Raw genomic sequence first — 19,344 nt, 5'->3', positions numbered from 1 at the left:
GTGTTAAAACCAACACCGTACATAATAAAAAGTATTGTAAAACATCACCTTCCGATAACAATTTAGAAGTCACTGAGTGGAACGAATGTTTTAAATTAATCTATGGATATGCGTTTTTATTTATCAAGTAAATTCCAGGCTTTCACGTCTTCCAAGTTAATGTGGGTAGACAAAAGAAAAGATAGGTAATTGAAAATTCTTAAATATTCTATACGATAGCATACAATTAGTATAGTATTTTATTATCTTTGCTAACACCTAGCTCTTTTCTGATTAGCTACGTCGCATCATGAAGCTATACTAAACGCAATGTAATTGTTTGTCGACATACCTCCCTGATGTTATGAAGCGTGGCAGGATCAAATAATTGCCGGTGTCTAGATCACACTATCAAGGGCTGGCCACCTGTCGCGTGATTCCAATTTCATGGTCATTCACTTCAACTTGAAGCTAGGGTAGCAAAACAATTTATGGAGGACGGGATCTACTAAAAAGTGATTTCCTTTACTAGGGAAATAGATTTTGGACGTTTAGAACACCAATTGTAAGTATTCATTCTAAAGTATAAACATCTATGCGTAACTTTTTTGTAAACTCGTAGTCAGATCAGTCTGGATTGTAGGTCTTATCATGTGTGATCCGTCATTGTTACAATGAACATTAAATCCATCTATACAAGAGATTGATGGTTACCTTATTGGTGATTGGCAGGAACAAGCAAGAAGCGATTAGAGGCGGCATTGCGACGAGCGACATAACTTTGTACGCACCGCACCGTGCAATATTCGAAAATATCCGCTATGGACGATTGAAACACTTTCATAACACATTATACTGTAGGAAAAAAGGTTCTTAACGCATGATAACCTTACTTAAAAGTTAATATAAAAACTATAATAGTAGGGTAGTTGGATAAATCTAGCTTATCGTTAAAGTATTACAAAGTATGCAAAGTACTTATAATGTAAAAAGTACAAGCACCTTATACTCGTAATTGGTTAGCTTTGTACCATACTTAAATAGAGGTTTCCAATCAAATATATCATACAATGATTGTCGTGTTTACTAAATTCCGTGTTTCAAAAACAATCATACAAGGCAAAAACAATGCAATAACAGGAATCCAAGATTAAAGTTCGTGTACCTTCTGCCACAAGATAAAAAATAAACAATCGCATGTGTTAATAATTCATTCAAGGTGAAATTTTATGTTAAAGCGAATATTGAAGCTTTGAACAATGGGTCGAGTGCGCAAGGCCGGGCGAACAATAGCCTCTCAGTTGAAGCGATTTTGGAAACGCGAAGGTCTTAGATATCGATAAGCCCTACCTTGTTAGCTACTACACATTACATGCGCCGATGATCATGCCATCTTCTACTATTCACTTATTAACTCTGCACTCAAAGCCACACAAACTTTATGACTGCTCGGAATATCGCGCAATATTCTTCAGATAAGCTACACGTATTGTTTGTTATGTGAGGAAATTGCCTACCCTTGTAAGGGCTGGCACCGATTAAAGGCACAATGATCCTCCCAGGCATTTTTACTACGATCGATGTCTACCGCTAAGACAGTTCTGATCATGTAGAGCCCTCTTAAGATCCCCTGCAAGGCATAAATAACCTACTACTGAGTGGATGTTTTAATAGGGTAGATTAAAATAAAATGATTATGTCACCATGTATTTAATAAATAAACACGTTTACAATGTACGCTGAAGCTTCATTACATAGGGCCAGCCCTAGCTTTCTTACACTTCGGGAAGCAGATCTATGACTTATATAACACTAACACAAAAATAACAACGTTCAAAGACACAATAACCGAAAAAAAAAAATAAATACGATTAAAACATCACAAAATATTGTCACAAGTTGATAATTTGAAAAATAAAAAAATAAACTATCACAAGTTCGTGATAAAATTAATTTGTTTCACATTATTTGCTATCAATACGTAATATGCTTCATATTTCAATGGTGTCCAAACTAGAGTCTGTATCGGTTTCGATTTACTTCATTATTAACGTTGATACTAAAAGGCGGATTTAACTCCTAAAGACTTTCAAACACAAGAGCATTGTAAAACTGACTTAAATCATTAGCGAAAAAAATACCTAAATTTGGACACCCCTGATATAAATCTTGTGGAGACGATCACTAACATTAAGACATAAAATTGTGCAAGAATTTAACATTATAAACACACCAAAATTAGCTTTGCATTCCGTACGTACTAACATTTCAATTAGCCTATCTAGACTACATTTAAAAATATATTCCATTCAAGAGGACATCATTTTGCACACTCGTACTTAATTTATTTAGCAGACGCAGCAAAAGCACAGTTCAATAACCTTACGTGATGAAAACTGATTACTTAGATCTGAAAATTGTGTTGGACGCCAAAAATGTTTGTAATAACCCAAAATTTTGAAAAATATCAGAGTTCGAGACAAAAATTACCGAGTTTAAATAGATTTTTTTAAAGAATAACTCAAAAACTACTGGATAGTTTTAAATTTTGAAAAACTTTGAGGTATATGTATGGAGAAAAATTTTAGATATCAGCTTTTATCTCGTAAAGTTATAAATGCATAGCAGTAAATAACTTACGACTAATTTTAAAATACTTTTGAGTACTAATTCTCAATCGACGGATTCCGTATTTAGCCGTACTTAAGTGGAATGAGTCAAAGACTTTGGAATACATTTGACAAGAAAACTGTATATTTTTATGTACTAGCTGCTGAATAGATTATGTGCTTAAACAATTTTGTACACAAGTGAAAGCTAATTTATACTTTGTATTTATCACATTAATAGAAACTTTAATGCATATTTGTCCGAATTAATACTTTGTTTTTTTTGTATATAATTGCGATCCTAATCTAAGTCTAAAATAGCAAGTGGCAGCTTTTGGTTTTGCGTAAAATGGTGTGTGACAAATAAGTAAAATATAAAAACTACGATTCATAAACCATATGAAAATATGTGACTAGGGTTTAAATTCGATAAAAAAATATAAAGTAAGAATAAAAATCATAACATGTTCATTAAAAATAAAAATCACGATGGCCCGTCAATAAAAGCGAGTACACAAAAATATTTAAATTATTTGAAAAAACGCCTTTTGCAACGATTCACACGGGCGCTTTTTTAACGCGCGTTAAAAGCATTTAAATAGAACAAATGCATCTCATGTAACTGTGAATACGTAAAACTTTTACAACGCGACGTAATTAAATTGCGCTGTGTTGCATTTTGAACTCTAGACCGGAACAAGAGTGATTTTAATACGTTCGTATGACCGCGCGCGTTTTAAAACCGCCCGTGCGAACAGGAACTAATATGGTTTAAAATTAGTTATTTTATTTAATAACTTTTACAGTTTCTTATGTTTGGAATGTTGAGTTCTTGAAATTAAAATACACAGGGTGCTACCAAAATGGGCCGTTTTATAAAGTGAAGTTAAATACGTTTGAACCTATCTATGATATCAAGTTTTGATTTTATAGCAAAAATCTTTAGCATTAATCATTAAACCCACTTACATCTAACTTCAGTCCATTTCAAGATATAAATTTTAAGAGTACCCTCTCTTAAAGCGACACAATATACTTTCACATGTAGCCTCAAATGTAAGCAATTATCTGATTTAAAAGCTCTTACAAATACTGATAGAATCAGCGAGCGACTTAGCCTTAGCCTTCATAATATGGAATGTGAAACTATACGTCAGTCTCAGTTTTGCTGCTCGTCCGACGGCTCCTGGCGGCGGAGGCAGGGCTGGCCCACTGCGGCCCGCTCAATAAAAACTTCTTCACATTATATTCCATTCTCGCCAAATCTTCCGCCGATATCTCTTTATCGTTAGACTTTAAACTCCCTGCTAAATCATTGCCCAGTTTATAATTGTTCATATCTCTTTCTGTACTACCCACATTTATTTCAGTAACGGTCACATCACCACTTTCGACTGGAAATATTGTTTCTTTAACAACATTGCCGGTTATTTTTGTAACTTTATCTTTCTCTTGGTTAGTATTCTGATGTGTATGAATCCAACTGTTGTGGGCATCTCGTGAGAATGGTTTTGAAAATTTGCTCACAGGATGTGGCATGTTGAGAGCGAGTTCGTTCAATGTCTCAGTAAGTCTACTCAGTTTACTATCCCTTCTGATGTTCCGATTAACAAAGCATTCGTCCTCTAATGGATCGTTGAAACTGTTCTGTTGTTCCAAGTTTTTCTCGACCCATTCTGCAACTCTTAGTAACTGTTGCTTTTGCAGTAACGCAGCACTATCGTCGCTGGACAAAGAACTCGTGCTCTGTTCGTTTGTAAATACTTTAGTACTCTCGTTTACTTTTAAATGCGTTTGCGTCAGATTGGGATAAACGTTGACGATAGCCGGCAATGATGACTTCTGTTTGACATTTGCCTGATCTTTTTTATCTAAACTTGATACGTTTCCTATCGGTGGGTAATCTTTGGATATCTTTGTATTTTCAATGGAATGCAATTGTGACATGTCGATTTTTTTTAGCGGTCTAGAAAACTGACCGGCTTTAGTTTGTTCATAATGATCGAAATTGAATATTTTTATGTCTTCATTATCAGTGGAGTTTACGAAATCAAATTTTTTCTCTGTTCCAGTTTCAGCATTGTTGTTTTGCATAGCGTTGTCGACATTAAAATCGTTCAATAGATTATCAACATCGGTTTGATTTTGCTGACTGGTGATACTTTGTGTATTATTATTGTTGTGTTCCGAGCTATTTGAGAAATTATGTGTTTTTAATGGTTGCAAAGGCGATGAAGACACGTTCAATAGAATTGGATTGATGGAATTCGTTTTAATGGAACTTTCTGAATCTTTATTATTATTATCTACATGAACATCGATTAGAGTAGTTTCGACTACAACACTTTCATTATTAACTACAATTTTGTAGTCATCGTCTGTTTTCACTAAGTCAATAAAATTCTCCATACCATCATTTAGATCTTTGAAAATGGAATTTTCGGTACATTTGCTTTGTCGTCTATACAATACTGGCGGGACATCTGGTTCCGCATTATCCAATAGTATATTTTTAGATCCGGCTTGCATACGTAAGTGACAAAATCTAGGTCCTGGACCCACTTGAGTGTTTGATTTATGTGTGCTAACTGTAGACTTTGCCACAGAAGATGTTCGACTCACTCCTCCCATAGAACTTTGAGAATTCTTTCGAATACTGGTAGTTTCGGCTGCTTGTATTTGGTTGTTCGATTTTGCATCTTTATCAATAACTTTATCTTTAAGTAGATCTTCAGCAGCGATGCTATGAACACTACTTTTCTTGCTAGATATCGAAGTCTTCGTTCTATCGCATAGCTTATGATGGACCGAAGGTTCCATATTCATATTATTTTTCTTTAAATGTTTCAATTCTTCTTCTATCACTTTAATAGCTTCCTTTTCTATAGTACAAACTATTGGATTAGTTTCCATTGGAGGTTGTTCAACAATATTGTTAGATACAGGTTTTTCTATTCCATTTTTGTTGCTTTCAGTTTCCACTGTCTGCGGCACTATATACATGCCAAGTGCGAGGTTAGTCTTCTCGTTTAAGAGTTTAATGGCATGTGGAGATACACTCCGCATGCTAACATTTGATTTCAAAGACTTTATCTCAGAGTTGCAGTTCAAACAGAGAGAATTCTTCATTTCACCGGACAATGGTGTTTGCGTCGACACTGAATAGTAACTTTCATTGTAACAGAATGGTTTGCTTTGTGATTTAGTACAAGTGCATGTATCACAGTGTTTTGTTAGCGTATCTTGGATGCTGTCTTCTAATATTTTAGACATAAGAGATGCAGATATATTGAACTCATATTCACTAGCATCGAAGGTATCCAAATCATTGCCAGTTTTAGATTGACTAGAACTTGGCGGTTTCGATGTCTTGGACATAACATATTGGGAAACTCTTGCTTGAGTGTCTACAGGGAGCTGGAAATTAACACAATTATTATTACATTTTATAGTTTATACCATTATATTTGACTTTCAATATTAAAATCATATTTACTTACATTATCTAGTTTCTGAGACACAAAATTATCAGGTTTACATTGTAGCAACTGGATGGCTAAGTTCATGTCATTTTTGTACCTTTCCTGGAACACAAAGAATACAATATCAATTGTAGTGTTGAAGAATTTTTTAATAAAAATATGTTTTATGATTGACAGAAGTTTCTAGCATATAAAAACTTACATTTTCTTTCTGCAGCATACTGTAGTTATGCTTAGACTCGGCTAATCTCACAGAAAGTGTAGCTATATCTTTTGTCAACTGACTCTTTTCACTCTTCATCTTGTCAACCATCTGCAGCAACTTGTCTTCCAAAACTTGATTCAATTTCTGTACTCTTTTATGTGAATCATACAGTCTGGAAGATTTAATTATTTTATTAGTAAAGTTAAAGTAACTTACTAACACTTATTGAAATATCAAATAACATTAAAAGCTTATGCTTTGTGTTGAAAAAATAGTCAAATAGCAAGATTCGAACTGTGAATTTCCAAGTTGGTAGTAATATAGTATGAACTAAGGGGGGAATTAGCGTGAAATTAATGAATTGCTATCAAACTTCGTAAGTTTTTAACATTGTGGTCATAGGGGTAAAAATTTTTCATTTTAGTATCTTCATATTTTAACATTGAGTGTCATAGCTAATAAAATATTATAAAGACGAAACATTTGATTGTTTGTTTGCATTGAATAGGATAAAAATCTACTGATCTGAATTAAAAAAAAATAACTGTTTGGTAGCTACACTATCACTATCCCCAAGTGACATAGGCAATCTTATTAGTTTATTATTTAATTCTGTGCAGACGAAGTCACGAGCAAAAGCTAGTAGCTAATACATTCAATGATATTAATCATAAGATCTAATAAAAATATAAAGGTTTAATACAATGGATATTACATTTGATTTGTAAAATGACTATTACATAGATGGGTTATTAAAAACATCCTGTCCAAATAAAGCATTGTTCTAGTTTCTCAATATTTAAAATAGCAACACACTTCATCTTATTACACTCAAATAGTACTATTTAATAATATTCTTCATAAAGATTATTTAATAATTATTAATTAACACTCTGATAACTGTTAAAACTAATTGATTGCAATTAAAAAAATATTAATGACAGTACCAACTAGTTACTTATTTAAAAACATTTTTATGTCCATGTATTTTAGCATAACAAATTAGTTACTTCACACTACTGGACAAACTAAATAACTTATGCTGTTATACTGATCATCTCTCTGTCCTTATCTCACACATGTATATGATACTAGCTTTCGCCTGCGACTCCATCCACATGGGATTAAATAAAAACCAAAGCAAGTAGCCTATGTTCATCCAGATTAGGTTCTACATGTGTCAAAGTTCCTTGAGATCAATACAATGATTTAGACAGCAAATTGTAACAAACATACATCCATCTTTTTGAACTTTCACATTTATAATAGTTACTTTAAAAGGTCTTACCTTTCATACTTCTCTCTCCAGGTGTCAACCTGCTCCTCTAAATCGTCAGCTCTAGCGGTGCACTTTACAAACTCCGCTTCAATACCTACAATGTGCGCATCTTTGTCTGCAACATGTTGCCGAAGGTTTGCCACTTCTGCATGCAACTGTGCCTCACCCGCACTGTTGCATTCCTATTGATTACGGTGCAACATCAAAACAATCAATAACAAGCATGTGGAATGTCAATTTTAAAGGTATGATATAAACAGGAGTTAAATACTATGTGATGATTGAAAAAACAAATAAATGGAGCAAATTATAAAAGAAAAGCACAGTGCATTACAGAAGTCTACAAAATATAATTGGTCTAGCTAATGTTTATAGGACAGATTTTTTTCTAATGAGCTGTGAAACCATCTCTATTTAAAAACGTGCATTTCCAGAATATGTGAATTAAAAATTTAAAATCTTATATGTGAATTAAAAAACAACTTAAATTCAGTATTTAAAATGATAGTAGAAACAGAGAGAATTAATAGTAAGATTTTTGTATAATAATGTTATTAAATATCAGACAACTTTTTGTTTGTGAAATTTTTGGTATTTTTAATAAATGTATTTCAACAATATTTTACCTTACAAGGAGATTTACGATTGCTTTCATCCATCACTCAATTTTTTTCTAATTCACATTTCGCATATCCAAATTTTTGTCAACAACGAGCCACGTCACGCGAGATGTGATAACTATTAGCAATTTTATCAATAAGCCACTTTGGGATAAACAAAATAAAAAATCAATCTTGAAACAGCTTGAAATATTTACTTTAAAACCAGTGCGCTTAGTTTCACTTAAATTTCACACCAAATAAGTATTAATTCTTTACTATCACCATTTCAGTATATTTGATATTATGTAAACGTATTAATTAAACTGGTATTTTCCAAAACGATATAGATTTGGTATGCAACTTGTCGCCCAGCCGTAACAAATTCGTAACGTAATTGACATTATTGACGTTTACATTTAACAAATTTTATCATTATCTATGGTTCTTTGTAAGTTTAACACAGATTATAAATTGCGATATTTTTAAATTATGGATGAAACAAAATAAAAACACAGGCTGTTAAAATAATACACCTTCAATTATTGCTTATTTACCCACATCTATTTTTATAGTTTTACTAATATTACAAATACGAAGATTTAGATGGATGGATGGATGTTTGTAAGAGTTTGTAGCCGAAACTGCTGAGCAGATCTCGACGAAATTTAGCATAGATGTTGGGGATAGTCTGGAAGAACACATAGGCTACTTGCTTTTGCTTTCTTTAATACCACGCGAATGTAGTCATTGGCGAAAGCTAGAATTTGTATACAATTGTTTTGAAATGTAGAATAAACAACCTTATTACCATGGAAATTATACCTACTTACGCCTGTCGAAAAACCACTGCAATTTCGTATGCAAATATTTCTTTAACTTAAAGTTACGATAACCGATTTCTTACCTTTTAAGTGGTTAACCTCCAGAATACAGATGACACTCTATTTAGTAGAAATAAAATATAACAACGAAATGTAAAACATATCCCATCGATAGCTTTCTACTCAAGTTGATGTACATTATTGCCTTCAAATCTAGGTTGATGCAATTGTATTAATTTTATTTCTATAGTCTTATCGATTATTCGTTTTCATTAAAAGTAAACATTAATCTCCTTTCAACCCGAATTAAGCGTAAAAAAATATACCTAGTTACTAAATCAATCAACTGAAATATTACGTTAAAGTTTATTTCAAACTAAATTGACAAATTAGTATCTTTTTTTGTTTCAATAGCCTTCGTTTATTGAAATGAAGACGTAGACAAGCAGAATATTGGGGGAACAGAACACGTACTCTAAAATAACTAGTTAAAAATAAATAATTGACAGACATTAGTGGAAGTGAAGCGATCGTTCGGCAATACTGTACGAACTCTAAACGTTGGAACACGTCTGGAACTGACGGAGAATCTATTTCGGGATCGCGGCCTCATGCTTCTACTTACCAAAGCGATCGGCTCTTTGTCTTGATAAAAGTATGTACATCGGTCATTGCCTATAATAAAATCGCGAGTACCTTATAAAAGTATTCCAAAATGGGAAATATCTTCAGTGGTGCTCCGACAGGAGAGAACGCTTCAGTCGCGAGTGATAAAATCAATAGTGATTCTGAGACAATGGAACAAATTGAAACCGGTGATAAAAATAATAAAGAAGAATTACGTGATACAGACAGCGATGACGATAGTCGAGCTAAAAGGAAGGAAGAGGAAATGAACGAATTTAGAAAACAATTAAGTATCAAACGTGAACAAAGAAAAGAAATATTATCAAGGCATAGAAACGAAAAGAAAGAATTAGAAAAATCTTTAAAGAATGAAATGATATTAAAATTGGAGCTAGCGGATCAAAATAAATTACTACGTGAATTGTTGATTAAAAATAATATCGAGATTCCTGACGAACTTGATGCGAGTAAAGAAAGAATAAATGTTGCTGAAACTGTTTTGCAAATGAAAGACGAGTTAGAAAAAATAAAATCAAATAACAATAAATTAAGAGTTCAACTAGCCATGACAAATAATGCATTGCAAAACGCTTACTCCGATATGGCGGAACTAAGCGCACAGAATACGGAATCTTTTAAACAAATCAAGTCGCTAAAAGAAGTAGTAACCGTCAGCAAAACTATGATCAACTTACGGGAGGAACAGTTGAATGAGGTAAGCGTAATTTAGATTTAAAAATACACATAAATGTTACATACGTCAACATTCTTGAAATTAATAGTCGAACATTTTTATTGTCTGTCTATTATTAAAACCTAATCTTCAAATTCTTTTCAATACCACCGTTCATTTCCAAAAAAACAGTGTTTACTTATGGTAATTAAACATTTACTTCGTGGTCGAAATCATTTATGTTTCCAATTACATTTTATCTATACTAATATTATAATAATCTGTATTTAACTAGCTGTTACTTGCGACTTCGCCCGCGAGAAGTGAAAAAATAATAAAAAAAACATTGCCTATGTTACTCACTGATAACTAAGCTTTTTAATGGTGAAAATTTTTTTCAAATCAGCCTAAGTAGTTGTTTTTGAATGATTTCTATACATACAAGAATACAAATCTTTCCTCTTTTAGTACAGATAAGTTTATATCTATACTTAATTATTAATTAGTTTACGTACTAAGTAAAGTTCCATCTCCGGTCAAAGACCACTAGAACGCACTGGACGCGTCGTAAATGCGTTTGGCAAAGAATTTTGTCATTGAGCCAGACGATACAATGTGTTTCATCAACAATTTACGACTTAAAATCAAAACGACGACACGCATCGTCAGATATTACGCATTACTTTTTTATTAATTTTCCAGTTAAAGAAGAAGTTAACAGAAATAGAGCAGTCTCTTGCTGACAGAGAGACACACATGCTATCCGCAGATTTGAGACAAGAATACGAACGTCAACTACAAAATATCCGAACATTGAGAGGACTCTATGAAGAAAGAGCAAGGTTAGCTGAAGTAACCAGGCAAGCTCTATCGAGAGATCTTCAGGAACAAAAAGAATTGCACCAGGCAGAAGTTAAAAAGTGTGTTATTTTATTATTTTACTCGTTTTCTGATAGTAGATGTAACTTCAGAACAATATATTTCAAAACTTACTTAAAATTTGTAGATGCCAAGACTTGTCTATAAAAGTAGAAGAACTTGAGTCTACTGTTAATAAATTAGAAGAGGAGATCAAAGACAAAATAAACCAGATAGCTTCTTTAAAGAACGAAACTTACGGTCTAAATGCTGAAATGGAAGTAGTTAACAAGGTAAGTTTCAGTCGCTAATAATTTGTAATAATTTTACGGTAAATTCCTAATTTCCTTTCATATGCATTTTTGCAGCTATTCTCCCAAGTCCTTTTAGGATACAAAAATAAACAAGATTTAGATAAGCTTGTCAACCGCCTAGAAGAGAATCACGGTATCTTGACACAAATGGCTGAACAAGAAAATGGATCTGAAGCTTCGTCAGCATTGCCCAAGCTGCTATTGCAGCTGGTCAGCCAAGTTGAGGAAAATAATGAAAATAAACAATCTGATACATCAGTTAATGCCGACGAAGAAATAACCGAAGATATTCACAAGGAATCAGGTATATTTCATAATTCTCTTAAGTGAAAAAATGTGTGAAGACAATTGTTTGTAGCAGTTATTCATGTTACAGATACTCAAAGCTTAGAAAATCCAAAAGCAGAAGAAATTGTACAAAATCTTCCTAAAGTTTGGAGAGTACTTATTGAGCTGTTGAGCCATCAAAGTGAACCACAATCAAATGATGATGTCAAAGTCTCCTCTTGCTACAAATCAGTGGAAACGAAATCAGGACCGGTATTAGTACCGAGTGTTAGCCAAACCTACATCAGATTAAAGGTAAATTTGTATTGTTATTTACCCTTAATTTCCCTGAAATGTTATTACGATAAATGACTCAACAATGAATATAATTGAACCGAAATACGTTCATGACCAATGTTTTGCATTTCTCATACAAAAAAGAGTGAGTCTATTATAAGAGTTGGCAGTGAACCAAATTTTCGTGCAATTTTTAAAAAACAACACGAACACTGCCAGCTTTCTTATTACTTTCATTATACAAGATCGTTGTTCATCGTATTTTATATCTAAATCATGCTTTGTCTTTGTTTCAGGATTTAATAATTGAAAAGCTTGGTTTAATCAAAGAGGTTAACCGAATGAAACAACTAAATGGCCACTTAGAAACTCGCTTACAAGAACAAGAACGACGATTATGTCTCGTGACCACGGAATTAAGCAAAACGTGGCATGTAGTAGGCCGCTTAAGGAAACACCACCATCAATTACACACTCATGAAAAAATACTTAAATACGAGTTACAACAAAAACGAAAATTACTAAACGAACTCAAGGAGGAACTTGAATACTGTCGTGAAAAGTGGAAACAAGCCCGAGAAAAAAATTCACAATCTGAAAATGACTGGAAAAAGCTTCGAGCAGAATTTTCTAGTCGTAAAGCTAAACCTATCTCGACATTTATTAATAATTCTGCTGAAAGTGGATATAGCGATGAAAGACCTTCCGACGAATCTTCGGAGTCAAATGATGAAAGTGAATACGTTAAAGAATCACAACTAAGATGTAGAAAAAAAATTAAGAAGTCAATCGAAGTAGGAGTAGATTCAAGCGCGGACTTTAATCTAGCAGCAGAAAGGGAAGACCCAGCTAGCGACATGTTAGACGTCGCTGATTTGCCCTTGGACAATCAGGAGCCAGGACCCATAGAAGTATCAGATTCTTCTATAAATTTAGACGAATGTGAAAAAATATATGCAGAAACTGAGGACGAAGTAGGAGACATTGCTAATGATTCTTATATAGAAGAAACTTATTTGGCCGAACATGGTGAAAACAGTCAGTGTTGTAACGGTGACTCCCAAAATGGCGGTATTCCCGATAAAGAAAACACTACAAGGGAATTGAATATATCAACTGAAAGCCAAAAGTCAAATGATATACAACAAAATGAAAGGTTAGAGATGCACGAAGAAAAAACTTTGCTTCCCAAACTGACTGAAATAACGACTAATGTCGATCATCAAGTAAAGAATCCAGTAAATCATTTAACAAATGAGCCTTCATCAATTGAACACGTCCGTAATATTTCTGGAGAAAATCAGACCAACTTATTAAGTCAAACGGAATCAGATTATCAAAGTGGCGTACAAGAAATCGTTACAACAGCAAATCCACCCTTATGTGATAACAGAGAAAGTCCACCGTCTACAGAACCATGTATTGATTTTAAGACAATATTAGAAAATATAAAAAGACAGGATGAACGTCTCGCTATAAAAGATCAAAGACTCCAAAATTTAGAAAACGGATGTTCCGATGTAATCAAGAGTATGACAAATACGCTTCAAACAGGTGAATCAATTTCAGAAAAATTAGAAACACTCCATAAAGAATCTAACAACACGTTAAATATTCAAGCGAGTGGATCAGCGAGTCGAGAAAGTTCCACAGATAGTTTAGAGAACAAACAAGAAGCATCGATTTCTGAAGTAAATCACGAGGCAATGTTCGCGGCTCGAGACGAACGACTAAAAAGGTTGGAAGAACAAACAAAATCTTTGGTCAAAAGAGTCAATAAAACAGCTACAAAAGGTGTTAAAATCAACTACAAGTTACAAGAACTACACAATATATACGGTTCTGAAACATCACGTGCTGGGACACCTTCAGAAGATAACGAAGATGATTCCCAGGGCAGCAGCTATGAGAAAGAAAACGAAAAATAATCGAATTAACGCGTGCTGTGAATTTATATATGTTATTTAAATGATTGGTCGCGAATTATTGATGTTAAATTATATTTTTTTGTTCAGTACTTAATTATTAGAATATAAAAATTGTCTTTGTCATGTTTACCTTCTTTTATTGCATCTGTGAGAACAAGACACAACATTACAACAAAAATGCTGCGTTGTGTCGACACACGTGTTAAATTAATTATTTTGAACTAAAACGCTTCTATGACTAAAATCAAATTACAATAAACAAAATGAGCATTTAAATGAATTAACAAATGCATGATTTAATTATTTTATTTCGATACAAAAAATTTACACAACACATAAAAATAAAGTCAGGTACATTTACGTTTGACGTATCTAGATAAAATCTAAATCTATTTAGTATCTTTTTCCAATTACACAAACAATAGTCACAAAGTTACTAGTTTTTACTACCTATCAATAGTTCACTGAATACTACACAAAGCGAATACAAATTACTTTCAACTAATGCTTTTTAACAGCCGCTGTAAAATAAAAGCTAGGAATACAATCACTTTTCTTAACTCGCAACACTTACCCAGGGGTTACAAAAATATGCAGTCACTGGTACTCAATTGGTACAAAGCCTTAAAAAACATCAATATTCTACGTAAAACACCAATACAATAGTTGGATATTAACATAATTTATCATATTATTTTACACTTTTTCCTCGCATTTATTATCTGTGATACTAAAAGATTTATTATCTACGCCTCCTTTTATTTGTTTGACGTCACGAACTCCTGAGCCTTCCTCCAGAACAGCGACTACGACCTTTTGAACTTTATTAAGAGACTTAGTTTCTGCCCCTCCATACAGACGCCACGCCCAAATCGATAGAAGTAACATTTCGAATATCGTTATGGTGTATTGTGTCGCTGTAATATAAAACATCATCTTTTATATAACCTTATAACTTAACTGCTTCACTTATTGGTTTACTAGCTTTCGTCCGCTTCTCCGTCCGCATGGAATTTAAAAAAAAACAAAAGTGTTCTTTAGGAATATCCTCTATATCTATCAAAATTTCATTAAAATCCGTTCAGCCGTTTAGGCTACAAACTCTAACAAACATCCATCCATCTAAACTTTCGCATTTATAATATTAGTATGATTAGTATGATTATGATCATCGAAGAAAAAATAAGAAAAATATTCAATTACAGTTTAATATCCTGGTACCTTCCAACGTTAATTACTAATAAAGTGATTTGTTTTAATTCAACGCAGACAGAGTCGCGGGCGACAGCTAGTTCATTATGATCTTAAAACATGCGCGGTACACTAGAACCAAACTTCTCTACGTCTTAAAAACTAATAAATGAAAACAAAAGACACATTTCTAATCAAAGGAACAGTTTTGAACATTCTTACCATTGACCAAAACAGCTGGATGTAGCGACATAACGCAGGGTAACGTCGCAACATCAGACACCAGTTTGGCCAAACTGCACTGCAGCTTCACTATGATGAGCACCAGCTGCAGCGCCACGAACTTCGGCCGCAGCATCACGCCGATACCGCTTGCGGCGCGAACGCACATTATCACGCCCCAGATACCCGACAGTATAGACGCGGCCACGAAAAACTGGATGAAAACCAACCCGTGACGGTAAATCATCTGAAAGATAACAATATAAAATGGTTTACAACTTAAATTGAACACAACACAATCCAATTGTCTATGGATAGCGCTCACTTCGCATTTTGGGTAAATTCAAATCGCTGCTCACTTGTTTACTTCCAAAAAAACACTAAAAATCATAGATTATAAATGCGAAAATTTAGATTGATGGATGGATGTTTGTTAAAGTGTGTAGCCAAAACGGCTGAATGAATTTAAATGAAATTTGCTACAGATGTAGAGGATAGTCTGGAAGAACACATAGGCTACTCACTTTGGATTATTTATCGCGCGGACGGAGTCGCGGGCGACTGCTAGTAATATACAAAATCCACAATACAAGTTGTGTTTAGGAAAGCAATATCAAATAATCAGGTCCAGCTTTACGGTAAGGCGACTACAAAATACATGTTTTCACATATCACTGTTTATGGGTGTAAACAGTGATATGTGAAGAAAGGGTTTCCTTCCCAAAAGTGAAAAATAAATAATTCATTGATTTCACTTTCAAATACGAGTAATGTTGAAATCCTAGGTAAATGTACCAGTAATTAAATCACTATGTAAAACTTTTGTAGTTAATAACATTCTACATACCATATCCTCAGCCCATAACACAAGTATGATGACGTACAGTACCGCCTGCACAATTGGTATTTGCAGCACCAAGCAACGCAGCCAAGTCAAACTCCTCCTGAAAACAACATAGCAGTTCCTTAATATCTACTTTCACTGGCAATAATTGTACAGTAACGTAACTGTCTGTATTCTCCTAATAACAAGGAGGACAATATATTTCTAGTGTTCGTGAAAACTCCCCTAACTCAACTAAGTTGTAAGTCAGTTATCATCATCTTCCTCCTTATCCTACTTCCGTAGGGTCTGCGAAAGAGGTTTTTGTCCTCCACATAACTCATACGTCATCACAGCCATCACTCCATTTTTAATCATGTCACCTTTCACGCAATCCATCCATCGCTTTTTAGGTCTACCTCTACCGGTGTACCTCTACACTCATAACTAACTTTCTCCTTGTAACATGCAATTCATCCCTTCTCAGTTGTAAGTCAGTATTGAAATAAAATTATAATTAATTTTGATTACAGTGTATTTATAGAGGTAAACCTACACTTTTGTTTTGTACTCTCTTATCTCCAAATTCACATATTTTTTGATGATAGAGTAATTATAGTTATTTCGCGGTTCGCAGTAAAGTTTAATAAAATAGAAAGCATACAATATTGAGTGAGACGAATGACAACGCTGTTATGAAGCATTAATAACAGTAAAAAAATAACATGTCGCAATTAAAATGTCGTCGGTCGTCGGAAAAATTGTAAAGCAACAAGAATGAAGTCGAATTAAGCACTTAGCTTGATAAATGTTTATAAGGGGATGTTTACCACCGAAATCCGTGCCTTGAAAATATTGCAATTTTACAAATTCGTAACTCTAAATATAGATAGAAGTGTTACGAACAATCTTTTATCATAAATGCAAAAAATTCCTTAGCGTTAAACCCACGAATCAATTGGTAACACTAGTCAATTCAATTGGTACTTTTAGTGATAAACCGAACAAACTCCTTAAGTATAGTGGAACTTCTGAACTACCAAGACCTCTTTGGGTATTAGATGAACCCCTTGAGATGTAACTGACACCAAGCGGGTTGTATATCTGTCAATAGAATTTAGGGTTCACAAGTTCAAGCAAAAATGTACCATCAGTTCACAGAAACCGGTACAATTTTCAAAGTTTTATATGTCTTAAGTAAACGTACTTATATAGAAACTAGCTTTCGCCCGCTACTCCGTCCGTGTGGAATTAAAAAATAATAAAAGAAAGTAATGTGTTCTTTCAGAATATCCTCTAAATCTATGCCTTTCATCGGGATCCGTTCAAAAGTTTAGGTTACAAACTTTCGTCATCTAAACGCATTAATAATATAAATAAGAAGTTATATATCGTACTTATCAATCTTCGGTCTCGGTATGAAGCAGCACGGCCAGCAGCAACACGGCAGTACCCGGGTCTCCAAGGGAGAGTCACCTGAGCGTCTGTAATGCAATTACAATCTTGAGTTCCCATTACCAAACACGTACAGAAACATATTCCCACCCCTTATATTCTCATTAAAAAACATGCGATTTGTTTTTGAACCTTACATACAAGAGAAAGCTACGCTAACAATGAATGGATTTAACTTTTTCACCAGTCGATTAAAAGCAATTTCGCCTTTTTTTCGTTATAAAATTATTGTTTGCTATCAGTACGTTCCTTACTAATATTTCAACGAATTTTTAGAGCATGAAATGTTAATTAGGATTGCCATATACTCATTTTTTTTAACGTACACAAACCACCGAAACAAGGTTTTAGTTTTTTTTTAACTTTTAAATTTAAGTTAGAATTAGCGTTGTTAAGTATCTTAACGTTACAATTTATTTTAGTACACCCGGGTTTAAAATATAAAAAAAATAAACAAAAACTACATGACTTTTAAATACAAAGTAAAGAAAGAAAGTGACTAGTCGAAATTGCATTGCACAGGAGCTATTAATGTTCAACTTCTTTTTTGCAGATCAATAAAAAAAACTTGGAGTTCTGATTAAGAACGAAGAATGAGGAAAGAATGTAACGGTTGATTAAATCTATTGCTACATAATTTAAGTGATCTCTATAGAATAGCAAGGTCAACATTCATTCTAGCATCTAAGGATTTTTTTTTTAAATTAAGTTATAAAAAATTGTATTCTAAAGTTATGGCTATACGAAGAAATCTGCCGTTTTTTCATTGAAACTGTAATCACCGCAAAAAACTGTTACATATTTTTTATTCGATTCGACTTTACTATTATCCAATGATGTTTACTATTAAAATTAGTAGATACACGATTAAAGTAGCAGTTAAACTATAATCATAATTTAAATGACATCTAGACAGATAACTAGTAGTGGAAATTCGCAATCTCACGGTAACATTTTACCTGATGAACTGGCTAGGTCCGCCGCACTCAGCAATGATGAGGCAGAAGAAGTGGTACAATGCCACCATTACCACCTCTTGCGCTATAGCCTCCGCTACCAGCGTTGCTCGCGGCACAACTATAGCAATGAAAGCCGCTGACGCCACAAGCTGAAAAAAAACATAAATTAAAATAAGACACACTAGGCTGACAATAAAAATTACTAAGAATATTCAAAAGAGAAAGTACACAGTTAAGAAATAAGTTCAAAGGGCTATCATATTTTATGACGTATTCGTATGACGTCATTCGTTGGAAGTGTGCTTACGGAATCTATTTCTTTTATATGATCAAGGAATAAATTACAGTTATTTCATACTGTACGTGAAAGAGGGTCCAGTTTTCATGTTATTTTAAGCCACGCGCGTCATAACCATTATCCATATGTAAAATCGGCAAAACAAAATAAACTCAAACTAAGTACATTTTACGAAAACTAGTCTTCTTTGTACACCATAACAATAAAGCTATTAAAAAAACCTTTGCAATTACAACGTAGATAGTTAATTACATTTTTTGCATGTCTTAGAATATTGGTCAAGAACAAACCATTTGAATAGATGCCTAGGCATTTAGTAATTCAGTGATTTGTCAACAAAAAATAATGTGAAATCTTCTTTTAGCAAAAAAAACAAAACCGACTTCCAAACAAAATACACGAAAAACAAAACAAAATGCACTAAAAACAAAACAAAATACACCAAAAACAAAATA

At 33.4% G+C, this 19,344-nt stretch overlaps 3 protein-coding genes across 4 annotated transcripts in view; 1 reads left to right on the top strand and 2 right to left on the bottom strand.

The window, feature by feature from the left end:
* Window positions 1-1,672: 1,672 nt before the first annotated feature.
* On the bottom strand, window positions 1,673-8,549 carry LOC106104395 (phosphatidylinositol 3-kinase 2). 2 transcript variants are annotated; one of them, XM_013284439.1, is made up of 5 exons: window positions 8,181-8,549; window positions 7,564-7,736; window positions 6,273-6,447; window positions 6,089-6,172; window positions 1,673-6,005 (listed from the first exon to the last, which is right to left on the bottom strand). In XM_013284439.1, exons 1-5 carry the CDS (start codon window positions 8,211-8,213, stop codon window positions 3,735-3,737), a joined length of 2,736 nt encoding a protein of 911 aa, XP_013139893.1. In that variant the 5' UTR covers window positions 8,214-8,549; the 3' UTR covers window positions 1,673-3,734. The 2 variants fall into 2 exon arrangements, with proteins under 2 accessions (XP_013139893.1, XP_013139894.1); XM_013284440.1 differs by having other exon boundaries at window positions 7,564-7,648.
* Window positions 8,550-9,417: 868 nt separating this feature from the next.
* On the top strand, window positions 9,418-14,118 carry LOC106104430 (early endosome antigen 1). The gene is made up of 6 exons (XM_013284490.1): window positions 9,418-10,319; window positions 10,980-11,197; window positions 11,284-11,428; window positions 11,504-11,753; window positions 11,826-12,031; window positions 12,310-14,118. Exons 1-6 carry the CDS (start codon window positions 9,693-9,695, stop codon window positions 13,939-13,941), a joined length of 3,078 nt encoding a protein of 1,025 aa, XP_013139944.1. The 5' UTR covers window positions 9,418-9,692; the 3' UTR covers window positions 13,942-14,118.
* Window positions 14,119-14,231: 113 nt separating this feature from the next.
* Window positions 14,232-19,344, bottom strand: part of LOC106104388 (organic solute transporter subunit alpha-like) — a 13,621-nt gene continuing 8,508 nt past the window's right edge. The window contains exons 3-7 of the mRNA XM_013284428.1: window positions 18,592-18,740; window positions 17,575-17,661; window positions 16,202-16,298; window positions 15,355-15,601; window positions 14,232-14,858 (exon numbers count right to left, since the gene is read on the bottom strand). Coding sequence (XP_013139882.1) covers window positions 14,638-14,858; window positions 15,355-15,601; window positions 16,202-16,298; window positions 17,575-17,661; window positions 18,592-18,740 — 801 coding nt within the window. The 3' untranslated portion in view covers window positions 14,232-14,637. The remainder of the gene's footprint in view (window positions 14,859-15,354; window positions 15,602-16,201; window positions 16,299-17,574; window positions 17,662-18,591; window positions 18,741-19,344) is intronic.

This window comes from Papilio polytes, unplaced genomic scaffold (genome assembly GCF_000836215.1).
Source record: "Papilio polytes unplaced genomic scaffold, Ppol_1.0 DF823688.1, whole genome shotgun sequence".
NCBI lineage: Eukaryota > Metazoa > Arthropoda > Insecta > Lepidoptera > Papilionidae > Papilio > Papilio polytes.
This window is presented reverse-complemented; position numbering and strand designations above follow the sequence as displayed.

Excerpts from the sequence above, each read along its gene's own strand:
- LOC106104395 (XM_013284439.1), bottom strand. The coding sequence starts at position 8,213 with ATGGATGAAAGCAATCGTAAATCTCCTTGTAAG. Across the intron at positions 7,737-8,180 it reads ATCGTAAATCTCCTTGTAAG|GAATGCAACAGTGCGGGTGA; the intron begins GTAAAATATTGT and ends CGTAATCAATAG. Across the intron at positions 6,173-6,272 it reads GTATGCTGCAGAAAGAAAAT|GAAAGGTACAAAAATGACAT; the intron begins GTAAGTTTTTAT and ends TTTGTGTTCCAG.
- LOC106104430 (XM_013284490.1), top strand. The coding sequence starts at position 9,693 with ATGGGAAATATCTTCAGTGGTGCTCCGACAGGAGAGAACGCTTCAGTC. Across the intron at positions 11,754-11,825 it reads AGATATTCACAAGGAATCAG|ATACTCAAAGCTTAGAAAAT; the intron begins GTATATTTCATA and ends TTCATGTTACAG. Across the intron at positions 12,032-12,309 it reads AAACCTACATCAGATTAAAG|GATTTAATAATTGAAAAGCT; the intron begins GTAAATTTGTAT and ends TCTTTGTTTCAG.